Source organism: Sapajus apella, unplaced genomic scaffold, assembly GCF_009761245.1.
Source record: "Sapajus apella isolate SASKATOON/1434 unplaced genomic scaffold, GSC_monkey_1.0 scaffold36, whole genome shotgun sequence".
Taxonomy (NCBI): Eukaryota; Metazoa; Chordata; class Mammalia; order Primates; family Cebidae; genus Sapajus; species Sapajus apella.
Window position 1 is genome coordinate 30,698,988 of NW_022436976.1, and position 13,890 is coordinate 30,712,877.

The 13,890-nt window shown below is 34.7% G+C and overlaps 1 protein-coding gene across 3 annotated transcripts in view; it reads left to right on the plus strand.

The window, feature by feature from the left end:
- USP24 (ubiquitin specific peptidase 24) overlaps positions 1 to 13,890 on the plus strand; it is a 160,437-nt gene that overhangs the window by 68,728 nt on the left and 77,819 nt on the right. For 2 of the 3 annotated variants that reach the window (XM_032296863.1, XM_032296864.1), the window contains exons 11-22: positions 343 to 457; positions 665 to 768; positions 2,945 to 3,052; positions 3,255 to 3,350; positions 3,441 to 3,602; positions 3,801 to 3,848; positions 5,736 to 5,795; positions 9,169 to 9,276; positions 9,918 to 10,067; positions 10,655 to 10,786; positions 11,608 to 11,719; positions 13,530 to 13,606. In XM_032296863.1, the coding sequence (XP_032152754.1) occupies positions 343 to 457; positions 665 to 768; positions 2,945 to 3,052; positions 3,255 to 3,350; positions 3,441 to 3,602; positions 3,801 to 3,848; positions 5,736 to 5,795; positions 9,169 to 9,276; positions 9,918 to 10,067; positions 10,655 to 10,786; positions 11,608 to 11,719; positions 13,530 to 13,606 (1,272 nt within the window). The remainder of the gene's footprint in view (positions 1 to 342; positions 458 to 664; positions 769 to 2,944; positions 3,053 to 3,254; positions 3,351 to 3,440; positions 3,603 to 3,800; positions 3,849 to 5,735; positions 5,796 to 9,168; positions 9,277 to 9,917; positions 10,068 to 10,654; positions 10,787 to 11,607; positions 11,720 to 13,529; positions 13,607 to 13,890) is intronic. The other variant, XM_032296865.1, reaches the window with a different exon arrangement.

The window sequence follows — 13,890 nt, forward strand, 5'->3', positions numbered from 1 at the left end:
AGTAGCTGGGATTACGGGTGCCCACCACCACGCCCAGCTAATTTTTTGTATTTTTATTAGGGATGGGGTTTCTCTATGTTGGCCAGGCTGGTCTCAAACTCCTGACCTCAAGTGGTCCACCTACCGTGGCCTCCCGAAGTGTTGGGATTACAGGCGTGAGCCACTGTGCCCTGGCCCTCCATGTTCTTTTTAAAGGGACGTCACAAATGGTAACTTCTTTTAACTGGCCTTTGATACATTTTGGCTAATTATCAAAGCACATTGTAACATTGTAAAAATTATGTATATACGAATATTTGATAATGTATGTTAGATTCAGTCACAATAATCTTGTCTTTTTAGGTAACCAAACTAATAGAAGATAGCACTTTATCCAAATCTGTGAAGAATGCTATAGATACAGACAGATTATTAGATTGGCTAGTTGAAAACTCAGTTCTGTCAATTGCACTGGAAGGTAAGTTGCTTTCAAAAAAATTAAAATTACCCAACATAATTTAAGTGATGTATCTTAGTATTAAAAAGTATGCAAAATTGTTGCTTTGACTCTATTACCTTTTACATGATTTTATAGCAAGTTACTGTTGTTTTAAATTAATATAATTCTATTTAGAGAGTCAGTGTTTACTATATCTGACTTTCTCTCTCATGTTTCCTCAATTAGGCAACATAGACCAAGCACAATACTGTGACCGTATAAAGGGAATTATTGAACTCTTGGGCAGTAAATTATCGTTAGATGAGCTCACTAAAATTTGGAAGATACAGGTAGGTCCATCAGAATTATTTTTGCCTTTTCTTAATGGTTTTGGACTACAGAAGAGGGAGGGGTGTGGTGAATGAGCAGGAAAACGGAACCTTTATCTTGCTTTAAACAAAGCAGCTGTACCTAATCCACTTTACAGTTTCAGGTTTTTATTAAGATTGTATATTTGAAAACGATTCCACTCACTGCGAGAAGTTTCAAACTGCTGATCTAGTCTGGTCTTCTCAGTTTTTAAATTAAAAAATGAAAAGGTTATATAGCAGTAGCAGAGCTAAGAATAGGTGTGTGTCTTTGTTTATCAATCTAGCGTTCTTTTGATTATATTGTTTATTAATATTCATTAATATTTTTTCCCATTTAGTCCCTATTAAATAAGGATGATAGATAAGTTTGTAGATCTCATCTTACTAGGACTGTCAAGAGGTATGACAGAATCCAACACAGTCTTCAGTTTCTTTTTTCTTCACTTTGGTCATAGTCCATTTTGCTGGTTTTCCTAACTTTCCTGGCATTCCTTCCTGTGTCCCCTTTACTAACTTACTCTCTTCTACTTTGACTGTGTTTTTTTTCATGCCTTAGATCTTAGCCCCTTTCTCACTGCATTAGCTTTCATAAGTCAGTTGCAAGAACTCCTGTGACTTTGACTACATTTGTATGCTGTTGACTCTATGAATTATATCTCTAATTTGGATCTCTTCTTGGAGCTTCAGTGCAATATATCTAAATATGTTGTCACACATGTTCACATGTGTAATGCATTGGCATCTCAAATTCATTATTTCCAAACCTAATCATTCTCCAGTCTATTTCATTAATGGTATTATTCTACATCTAGTTGGTAAGCCAGAGAAAAACCTGGAGCACACTTTGACTACATTAAGTTAGTCACTATATCAGTTAGAATCTAGTCAGGAAGCAGAAACTATGCTAGGTATATCCAACAGAGGGAATTGACTACAAGGGGTTGTTTACAAAGGTGCTGCTAGGTAAGGTAGAGGAGCAAAAAAAAAAAAAAGAGAATGTTGGAGAAACAAAAAGAAAGAAGGGGTGTTAAGTTCAAGGAAAAGAAGCTGCTCTTGGAGGTACTCTTACTTTAAGTGCTGGAACTGTCAAAGAGGTGTTCCTAGCACCAAAGTTTCCAGAATTCCTTGCTGCCACAACCAGCATCTGCATCCACTCTGAGCCTAATTCACACATACTTCATCCTTCATCCTGCTGCTCACCTCCCAGCACTTCCTCTCATTGGCAGAATGTAACAGGAAGATAGCTGGCAGAGGAGTTGGGAAATGTAGTTGGCAGGCTCCCAGCTCAGCATTACAGAGCAGACTACAAAAAGTCAGGTGCAGGAGTAAAAGAAAACAGTCCCAGGACCCAAGATATTTCTTCCTATGTCTTGACCTTGGTGGAATACACTCATGTAATTCTGTTTTGCGAGTATAAATTTGGAATCCACATAAGGTTGAAGATTAGAGACCATGATTTATATATTGTATATTCCTACTATATTCAATCAATGACTCTACATACCTAGTAGATACTGAGAAAATTCTTAAGGAATTGAATCTAAAAATGTCCTCTTGCCTTTCAAGTCTCTCAAATGAACAATGAGGCATGACAGTGACACAATTGAGGTTATAAAGTGAATTTTAACCTTAAGGTTGACAATAGGGTCTATAGTTCTGCAGAAAAAACGTATTGCCCATGGGATAAATAAACATTAATTGAAATAACAGAATATGAATAAAATGAAAAATAAGGCAGGTAATATGCTCAACTGGAACCTTCAGGATCATTTATAAGATGCTCAAAGTGGGCACATTTGTTTTATAATTCAAAATCTTTTAGCATTTGAAAATATGTTGTTCTCTTCTTAAAGTGAAATATGTCCGATTGAGAACTTGATTCTCATGGTTTTGCTTTTTGTTTTTTGTTTTTGTTTTACATTTTTCATTTAAAGAATTAATGCTGCTAGGAATTTAAGTAAGGCCAGCTGATAACAATTAATAGTGGTTGCTTCATATAGTATTGCCAGTATTGTCATGCAGGTGGATGCTGATTAGACTACAGTCAGTTTATCTTTGTTATATTTTTGCTTATGCTTCTGTAAATTACAAGGAGGAAGACTCAGGTTGTTCCATGTTCCAAGACTTAACTCTTTTCCAATGTTTCCTTTTCCAGTCAGGACAATCATCGACTGTGATTGAGAACATTCATACTATTATTGCTGCAGCAGCTGTGAAATTTAATTCAGATCAGCTTAATCATTTGTTTGTTCTCATTCAGAAGGTATGTGTTCAGTCAGACTTACTTACTTTTAAATTTTCTTAAGTTCTTTTGAGGTCCTGGAACCCTTCCTCCCCACTCCCCAATTAGCAGTGTTTAAATGTACGTTTCTTACGTTGTTACTGTTTTTAGCTCAACTTTAAAGTTTTTGCATATTTTGCCAGTTTGATCGTGAAGCAATTCCTGTGTCTTTTCCATTCTACAGAGCTGGGAGACTGAGAGTGATAGAGTAAGACAGAAGCTATTGAGCCTGATTGGACGAATAGGCCGGGAAGCTCGCTTTGAGACCACTTCTGGAAAGGCAGGAGAATCAAATGGATTTTTCTAGCTACAAATGCTCAAAGCAGATGTTTGCATATTGGCTGGTTGATCATATGTGATATTATTGTAGGTATTAGACGTACTCTGGGAACTGGCTCACCTTCCAACCCTGCCCAGTAGCCTTATTCAGCAGGCCTTGGAGGAGCACCTGACAATCCTTAGTGATGCGTATGCAGTGAAAGAAGCAATCAAGAGGAGCTACATCATCAAGTGCATAGAAGATATTAAGAGGGTTGGTTTCAGCTTTGATCTGATTTTGTTGTTAGACCAATAGTATTCCCTGAGTAATTAGAGCCAAATAATTTTCCTCCCCTGTTATTTAAATTAAACTAAATGCCCTGTCTAGAAGCTCTTACCTTAAAGTCCAAGATTGGGAAATTAGTATTGCTTTTACAAAGTCACTTATATTTCTCTTAAAATGAATTTTCAGCCTGGAGAATGGTCAGGTTTGGAAAAAAACAAGAAGGATGGATTCAAGGTAAGAATTTGCAGATGGAACCAACCAAAAGGTATACTAGTTTAATAATTTATTTTAATAAATTGCATCACAGTTTTAAAATAATAGTGTGTTTTAGTGTTTCTTAATGTTCATATTCAAGCTTGTTGTCTAAATATTTATGACCTATGCTTTATTATTTAAAGCTTGGGTAGTTACTGACTCTTAATGGGAAAAAAATCCAGGGTCACATTCAAAGAGTAATTTTATTATATAATTGTCATAAAATTAAAAGATTTCCAACTTAGTTTTTCTTTTTGAAATTAAACCCAAGGTATGCATAATAAGTACAGTGGATTCTAAATAAATATTATACTTTTTTTCTCCCATTAGGGAGAAATGGAGGAACGTTCATAGAATGAAAGGAAGGAGGTTCAGTCATCGATGGCACATAGTAGTGTTTCGGGTTCTTCATTTAGACATGTTCCTAGAGTAATTCTGTAGGCAAAGTCATTCAGTGAGTACCTGTTGCTGGGGCTTGATTTGAGAAAGCAGGGTTGGATCGTGACTTCTACAAGAGGGCCTAAGGCTCTAGGTTACTGTGAACTTGTGAACTGTCCTTGGAGTTGGTGGTTAGCAGATTGAGCAGTAATGATTGCAGCTCTCCTGTTGTTCCAGTCCCTAAGCCTCAAGCCTCTCCTCTGAGAGGGCTGATCACAGTGGCCAGCTCATTGGACTGTGAGTCTGTTGTTGCAGCAGCCCCAATTGGAGCAGCATTGTCCTCTCACCTGGGCCCTCAGGGTGCCCAGATCAAACTGAAAACCTAGCACTGGGAAGGCTTTCACTTTCTGATTTTCATTTTATTATTCACATAAGGAAAGTTTTTGGTAGAATAGCTAGTTAGTAATTTCACTGGTAAAACATACTTCTTGGCTTTTGTTAAGTATTTCTTTAAAGGAACTTGGATACCACTAACTGATTTTCATTGGTATATTAGGAGACTCTTAGGCTTTTATTTCTTATGTTGTGTTTGATCGTAAAGTTTAGTTGGGGGCATTGGTGAACTTTATGTTTTATATTTCTGACACTGAAATGTGACCAAGTGAATTTTCTACATGTAACCCAGCTTTAGAGATTTTAAAAGGTATTTGCAAACTAGAGCTGGTAATTCTCAGGTTATGAGGAATTTTTCTTTTAACTCAACAACATTACTTTCTTTTCACTCAAATACAGTTTGAATTTTTCTAGTCTCCTTAGCTCAGTGATACAGATAATTTAGCAGTCACTCCTTATGATTAAAATTCATTTAGAGTTACTGAAGACATTTGTAACCTTCAATAGTAGTAGTAATAGGAAAAGGGTATCTGTAGAAAAATGGTCTTTTCTTCTCAGCAGTAGACCCATTTCTTTGTGTATAAAAGGTCAAAGCTGAATGGACTTTTCCCTCCCTCCAGGGAAACGGCGTTTGAAACCAGAATATTCCTCCTGACCATTATTCCTTCCTTGTTACAGCTAAGCATTTCTTAGCTTTTTTAGTCAGTTGCATCACTGCATCTTTATTGCTTCTCTTTGCAGTCACTTCATTCATGTCTGTTGTTTTATAACAAAACTCAAAACTCAAAAAGTAAAAGGAGAATTTTTGGAGTTATTTGTGAGACTTGAATATTCTTTCTTTTTTATTTCCCCACTGCTCCCAATAAAGAAATTCTGGTGTACCGTTATTTCATTCCAAACAATAATATCTTGCCTTTTATGTAGCACTTTTCAGTTTATTTACTAAGTTCTTTCATGGACTTTCACAAAGTACACATTGCTGAAGGGGGGCAGTAGGAAGATCAAAGCCCCCTGGATATGGCTCCAGGCAGGGGGGTGAATTATTTACTTCCACTAAAGGTGTTTTTCTATGCTATGCCCTTTCCTGCCAGGCAGCAAGGTGGGCTGACTGGGGATTATGTCTCCCTGCCAGGCTACACAGAAACTAAGCAAAGGGTAAGACAAGATCACCCACTTCTTAACTCCCCTCCCGCCCTCAGCTACCTCTATTCCCCCAACTGATTCCCCCTCCCCCTGCTTTTGACACTCTTAAAATCCCCAAGTTCCACTATTGTGTTCAGAAATTCTGACCTTGATTTCCTAACTTTATTTCTGTAGATCTGCAGGGTACCCTCGGCTCCCCTGGTCCTCTTTCCTTTGCTGCTTCTATACCTTCCACTGTCTACCCCAGTCCTTTCCCTCTTTTTTCACTTCTGTTTTTCTTCAATTAAAAAGTTTAAATGTACTCATCCAAAAAAAAAAATTACTAAGTGAAAAAAAACTCATTTTTCCTCAGTTAGTTTTATCTGTATATTCCTTAAGTCGTTGATCTTCAGGCCACCTACTATAGTGCCTGACAGGCTTTTAGCAAATGTTGGTTCCCTTCCTCTTACCTCATCCCCTTCACCCTATGAGGATGCCAAAAGCCTCACATAGATACAGCTGAATCATCTCTACTGCCAAAACACCTAACAGAAAGTAAAAGTAGCAAGATGTCCTCAGTACAGATACTTTCACATGATGTGGTTAGTACAGGAGAAAATACTTTTAGAAATCGTCCTCCCAATCAAAAAATTTTGCCGTGGTCCTAGGTAAAAGGATAGATCTGGAAAAGCAAGACAGATGAGGAAGTGGGAATGTTCAACTTTGAGAAGAGAGAACTCAAGAAAATGTGAAAGCTTTCTTTAAATACGTAGAGCATTGTTACAGAGAAGTTTCATTCAACTTACTTTTTCTGTCTCCTAAGAAGTTATGCAGAAGCATGTTTCAATGTCAATGAACTTTATGTGAGAACAGTCTGAAAACAGAACTCAGTTCCTTCTGAGGTTGTGAGTTCCTCATCATTGGAAATACTATAAGTCAGTCACTTTATAAAAAAATGAGTAAAGAGAATTTAGGCATAGATTTGCAAGCTAAACCAATTGACCTCTAAGGCTTCATCTAATGTTGAGTCCAATTTAGACATCCCGTTAGCTCCTTCTTATGAAACCTCCACTCCATGACATTATCAGATATCTTCATTTTAATTGTTCACTACAATCTTTTGCCTCTTTTATAATTGGAAAAGAGTATTTTAAATTTTTCTTGTAACTTGGCACCATGTCATAGATAAGTTGAAATAAATAACATCTTTCCTGTTTGCTAAACTTTAAAAAGGCTATATCAGAAATAATTCTTACATTCTGATTTTATAGACTTTTTCTTTGAATTTTATTGTGTAATGAGTTAACTTCAAAGGATAATTTTCAATATTAAATAAAAATATGGTCATTATAATTGACTTAATTGGCCATGATGATACTTTTTAATATATTTGCTTATTACTGAAGAGTTCATATTTATGTCCTAATTTTGTAATCCTTTGGTGAAGGTATCTGTTTGGATATAAACCTTACAGTTTCTATTATTGTCATTTTGCAACTTTTACAATGTAGCCAGAAATATTCTAGCTAATTTCACAAGTAGTTGGCCTTTTATATATATACCTTATTTCTGTGATTCTAAGATGCCGATGATTGCAGCCTGCATCTCAGACTTAATAAATTTGCAAAGAAGAGAAAAGAAACTGTTCATTTTGCAGTTACGGACCACTGCTTTAGATTCTTAATCAGAGGTTGAGTCTAAGCCCTTTTTTAAGCAATTATGAACAGCTTAATAGGAGCACACTGCTTTGCATTATGTATAGTAATGCTTTGAACGTCTCTGAAATCTTTAAGATTGGCTGTATAATTTTGAGGCATGTTTTGATGAATATGGAGTTTTGTGTGCTTGTTCTCTTTTGTAAAACTCAAGCTGCTTTTTTTCATAATTGAGTTGTGTACACTGTTACAAGTTAAACACCTTCTCTCGAAATAAGGTGCAGATTAGGACAGAGAGACATTTACTGCTGAGTGGTATAGCCCTTCAAAGAGTATGAGTCTGTCATCTCAACTTCCCCTGGCTTTGGAAAATGCTTTAGTGTGAGACCACTGACCATTTTCTTTTATTTTAATTGTGTTGATGCACACAACTGGTTAGTCAGTGCTGCATTAGGGTGTAATCTTTTTCATAATATTTAAGTAACAAGTTAGTGATCCAAATTTAAGTGAGAAAGCCATTCTTGTTTGGTACTACCTATACCAGGTAAAAACTGAAATGACAGGTAGATGAACAAATACCTTTTGTGTACAGCTAGGTTTGCACATACTCAGGTAAGCACAGCTATATAAAAACTTACTTCTGTGCCTAGTGGCTAGTGAGTTTCTTTTGACATAATTGTTTAAAGTGTCAATTTCAGAAGTGTTAAAATATGTGAAGTCTGTGTCTTAGAATCTAGGAAATACGGTATTTGCTGATTGATGATTGGCTGATCCCTATGAGGCAAGGAAAAAAGTATTGTGTAACAATAACTTGCTCACATTTACATATTCAATAGTGAGATGTTTTTCTACAAAGACACCAAAAGTATATTTCCCCTCCACAAGGGTCTTCATCTTACACTAAGGCTCGATAGAACAAGGAGGCTTTAAAACAAAAATTTTAGCCTCTGAAGAATGCTGAGGACTTAAGTTTTTACTCAGCTTTTTGGTTAGAGATTTAATAGTCATGTTTAAACTGAAATTTTTACCGAATTTTGAAATTTCATATTTCGAAAGATGCTATTTATTAAAAAGCAATTCTCTTTATAAAGAGTATTACATGAACAGTAGACTTTTTAGATTGTACTGTGAAGATCTGGATTGTCATGTAGCAGTTTCAGAAATAATATATTTGAAAATGTTTGAAAAATTTACAGTATAAGTGTAAAGTGTAATAATTATTAAAAGTAGAATTACCTCTTATGAAAGTGTTTTAACTAGGAAATACAGATTATGAATATTTTCTTTAGTATTTAGACCACTATCAGTGTCTTGATCATATCATTGGTATCTTAATCATATAATTATAGAAAGCAATATTCTTACTCCACCATCCAGTTCAGTATTATCCAAGTTAAGCTTTGGCCATCAATTTATTTTGTGTCACCATGACTTAGCAGCCTGTGCTACTTAATCTATCCTCTGAAGTTGCTAATTCCTTGTTGTCTGTTTTTTGCTGATGTACCCCTGTACATTTACTGTCACTTCACATCCACTCCTGTTTGCAGTTCTTGGCCTTAGGAAATTGCATGCAGAATAAGAAGTTGAAGACTGATTTATAAGTGCATGGAGATAAGCTATAAATGGTCAATACAAAGCGTGAAATAAAATGTGTAACAGTAAACCTGATTGACTTGGAAATTTTTTATAGCTAATAAGTGAATCTGCTGTTTATTCTAAGTTTAATTAATGTAACTTCTTTTTAACTCTAGTCATCTCAACTTAATAATCCCCAGTTTGTATGGGTGGTACCAGCTTTGCGTCAGCTCCATGAAATTACTCGCTCATTCATAAAACAAACCTATCAAAAGCAAGACAAGGTAAGGGTATAGCTATTTTTTATTATTATACAGTTACTTGCATAACCTTATATAATAACAAAATGACTAAAATTACTGAGTTTATAGTCACTATTTTTTTTGGTTATTAATGTAATTCACTTATATCATTTAATAATCTTGAGTTTAAGCATCACTCTGCTTTCATTTCTGTGGAACTTTTTTTATGTATATCTCCTTAACTCATTTCCTTTTTATTTGCTTAATTTTGAAATAAGCCAGTTTTTAAAAGTTAGAATGGTATTTTAAAAATTGATTTGAAAAGTTATAAAGCTTGTTTTGTAAGACAAAAGGATTAGTTTGCTTAAAGTACTAGAATTTCCTCGGTATGTAGACTTGGGAAGAATGATCCAGAAAAGTAGACAGGAAGTGAAATAGTTATTTTTAAAGACTTTTTTTTTAAATAAAAGGAATGTTTTTTAGATGGAAAATGTTAGTAAAGAAGTTTATTTTCTAGTAAATGTACAGATTGATTTTATTTACTTGTATGTAGGAAATATTGAATGAGGAAATTCTTATGTTTGATTTGTCTCACCTAGGACTACATCTTTAAATAGCAGTATTAAACCAACAGAATAACTGCAGGTTCTCACTACCACTTTTTTTGTTTTGTTTTTGCCAAGAGCATCATTCAAGACTTGAAGAAAAATTTTGAAATAGTGAAATTGGTAACTGGAAGTTTGATCGCTTGTCATCGGCTTGCAGCTGCCGTGGCCGGGCCGGGAGGCTTAAGTGGCTCGACGCTAGTGGATGGCCGGTACACTTACCGGGAGGTATCAGGCCTTGTGTTTTTGCTTCATGATTTACAGCATTCATTTGGCTTTTCTTTATACTTGTACTATAAAAAGAATTTTTGTTAGCTGTAACTATGAAGAGGTAGTATGAGGTTATCTTTGTAGTGATGGAACAGTTTTGTATCTTGGTGTTTGTGGGTTATCTTTCATATGATGAAGGAATAAACATCTTTTTTTTTGTCTTTGATCTGAAATAATAATTGTTAATTCTGTGGATAATGGGTTTTGTTTTTCAAATCAATTGATCAGTAATATTATTGTTTCTTTAAAAATTAGGAAAAAACTCATCAGTTGTGAGTTTATTGTATTTTACTTTGAGATTGCTGAAATTACATTTTATTGACACCCAAAATCAATCAGATTTCTAATAGACTTGAGATAGCTTCTATTACATTATACTACCAACTTGTAAACAGATTTTTATTTTTAATATTTACTTTACCCTAAATTATATGAAAAAGGATTAAGTAAAACTGTTGTTAAAATTTAAAGTTTAGTTTTATTTTAATGTTGCTTTTAGGAATGAATGCCTGGAGTTAACTAAGTAGCATTATTTCTTTTTGCAGTATTTAGAGGCACATCTAAAATTTCTGGCGTTTTTCTTGCAAGAAGCTACTCTGTATCTGGGTTGGAATCGTGCCAGGGAGATCTGGGAGTGTCTTGTGACTGGCCAGGATGTTTGTGAATTAGATAGAGAGGTAAGAAGATAGTATTGTGGATAAAGGAAGGCAGAAATATTACATAGTTCACTTTTTCTGTGTGTCTCACATCTTCTAAATACTTTATATTCGGTTTATATACGCATAAGTAGTATGGGCCAAGAACTGGGAGTGCTGAAAAAATGTTTTATATGGTATATATTATGATAAAAATAAATATGCGAGTTCTTTGGTAATTTTGGTACCATTCTCGATAAAATACCAAATTTAACCAAATAAGTATAGATAAAGAATTCTAGATATATTTTAAGTTATTTTCCCCTCCACATGAAACTAATTTTAAGTTACCAACAGAAAACTTTGAGTTCCTATAATGATGTTGCACCCCAAAAACAGTAAAGAAGAATTGGCCCCTGGACAAATTTTTTTAAACTATAATTAAACAGCCAAAGATAGATTAGATCAGGAAGAAAACACCTGCCTTGACATTTTCTAACAGTGAATTTCATTTTCCTCATCTTATTTGACAGAATAATATTAACTATTTTATAGACTTGTCGAAAGGGTTCACTATGTGACAGTGCCCAGCATATTGCCTGGCATAAGCAGGCAGTAAATGTTGTTGGAAAAACCCAAGTACAAAATCCAGTGAAAAATATGAGTAGATATTTTCATTTTCTAGAGAAAAGATTGCTAGTAACTGCTTCATTTAATTTCAGAATTCCAAGCATTTTAGCTTTGAGTGGTATTTTGACAATATAAACATTTGAAGTATTAATTTATCTTTACTTTTCCAGTTTGGAATATGTATTTGCCTGCAATAGATCTTAGTTATAGAGCAATACTGTCTTACTCCACAGATGTGTTTTGAATGGTTTACAAAAGGGCAGCATGATCTTGAGAGTGATGTTCAGCAGCAGCTCTTCAAGGAGAAAATTCTTAAATTGGAGTCATATGAAATCACTATGAATGGTAGGAAAAAACTTTCATTTTTTTCAGTACTTTTAAGTAAGAAGTGTTATTCTTTTCTTTACTGTAACCCTCCTTCTCAGAAGCAACTAAACAGTTAGGAATATCTAGAATTTTTCTTGTGCATATAAAAACATATTTAGTACTCAAATTCCTTTTTATATGAATGGAATCTTATAATTAGTGTTTAAATCATATGGTCTGCTAGATCAAATTGTCTTTTGAAGGATTCAGAATAATATCAACTATTTATAGTTAATATTATTAAATAACTATTAAAGTATGGAAATCCTTCTCTCAGGTATTTCTTTTAATTGAATTCTTAAATTGAGATATAATTTACATACCATAAAACTCAGTTTTTAAAGTGTACAATTGGTGGCTTTTAGTATATTCACAAAATTATGTGACCTTCACTCTGTTGCAATCCCAGAATATTTTCATCACCCCAAAAATAAGCCCTATACCCAATAATAGTCACTTTCCATTCCTCCCTTTATCCAGCCTGTAATCTATTTTCTGTCTTTATGGATTAGCCTAATCTGGACATTTGATATGAGTGGAATCATACAATGTTATCTTTTGTCTCTGGCTTCTTTCATAATGTTAAGGCATAATGTTTTCACAGTTCGCCCAGGTTGTAGCATGTATCAGTACTTTGTTCCATTTTATGGCTTTATCATAATCCACTATGTGGGTATACCATATTTTATTCATTCATGAGCTGATGGACATTTTGATGGTTGCCACTTTTTGGATGTTATGGTTAATACTGCCATAAACATTCATGTACAAGTTTTTCTGTAGTTACGAGTGCATTTCTCTTGGATGTATATCTAGAAGTCAGATTGTGACATATGATTAATCTTTGAGGAACTGCCTGTTTTGCAAAGTGCCACATTATCTTGTAATCCTACCAGCAATATATGAGGGTTCCAGTGTCTTCACTTTCTTACCAATACTTGTTATTATTATCTGCCTTTTTTTATTTTAGACATCCTAAATGGTTATAAAATGGTATCAAAATTTCATGGGTGGTTTTTTGTCTGTTTGTTCATTTGTTTTGAGACAGCTCTGTCACTGAGGCTGGAGTGCAGTGGCATGAGCTTGGCACACAGCAGCCTCCACCTCTCAGGTTCACATGATTCACCTGCCCCAGCTTCCAAGCAGCTGGGATTATAGGCACATGCCACCATGCCCAGTTAATTTTTGTTATTTCTAATAGATTTCTGTTTTTTGTTTTTTGTGTTTTTTTTTTTGTCGTTTTTAGTTCAAGACCAGCCTGGCCTGACCTCAGGTGATCCTGACCTCAGGTGATCCACCTGCCTCAGCTTCCCAATGTGCTGAGATTACCATGCCCGGCCAAATTTAATAGTTTTAATTTGTACTTCTCTGGTGACTAATTATATTAAGCATCTATTTATATGTGCTTATTGGCCATTTGTGTATATTCTTTAGAGAAATCTTAAAATCTTTTGCCTATTTTAAAATTGGGTTGTCTGTTTATTGTTGAGTTGTAAGAGTTCTTTGTATATTGTGGATACTAGCTCCTTATCAGATAATTGATTTGCAGATATTTTCTTCCATTGTGTGAGTTGTCTTTTCACTTTCTTGTTAGTGTCATTTGAAGCACTGAATTTTGATTATATCTGATTTACTTACATTTCCTTCTGTTGTTCTGCTTTTGGTACCATATCTAAGAAACCATTGCCAAAAGTTTTATGGTTTTTGTTCTTGAACCACTTTGAGTCTTTTCATTGATTATCTGTGTTACCTAGAGTACATGAATTTATTTGACATTCTATAATTACAGGTTTTAACTTATTTAAGACTTTTTTTGAAAATGTGAATCTTTGTGATCATCGATTGAAAAGACAAGGAGCTCAGTTGGTAAGTACATTATTCTCAAATCTAGATAGTTTGGATAATCTAGTATAACTTGATTTCAGCAAAAAAAAAAAAATGTTATATTTGAGAGGTAACATGGATTTTTTTTTTAAGAATGGCATGTCCTTGACTGCCAGCTACTACGTTGATAACAGAGCTTCTCCTAGAGTGTAAGGGAGGCTCCTTCCTGCACTACCATGCCTCACCAGCTACCTGGGAGGACACCACTCTCTCCTCACATCCCTCTGTTTCTGGCTGATCTAGGGACAGCCAGTGGCCTCCTGTGG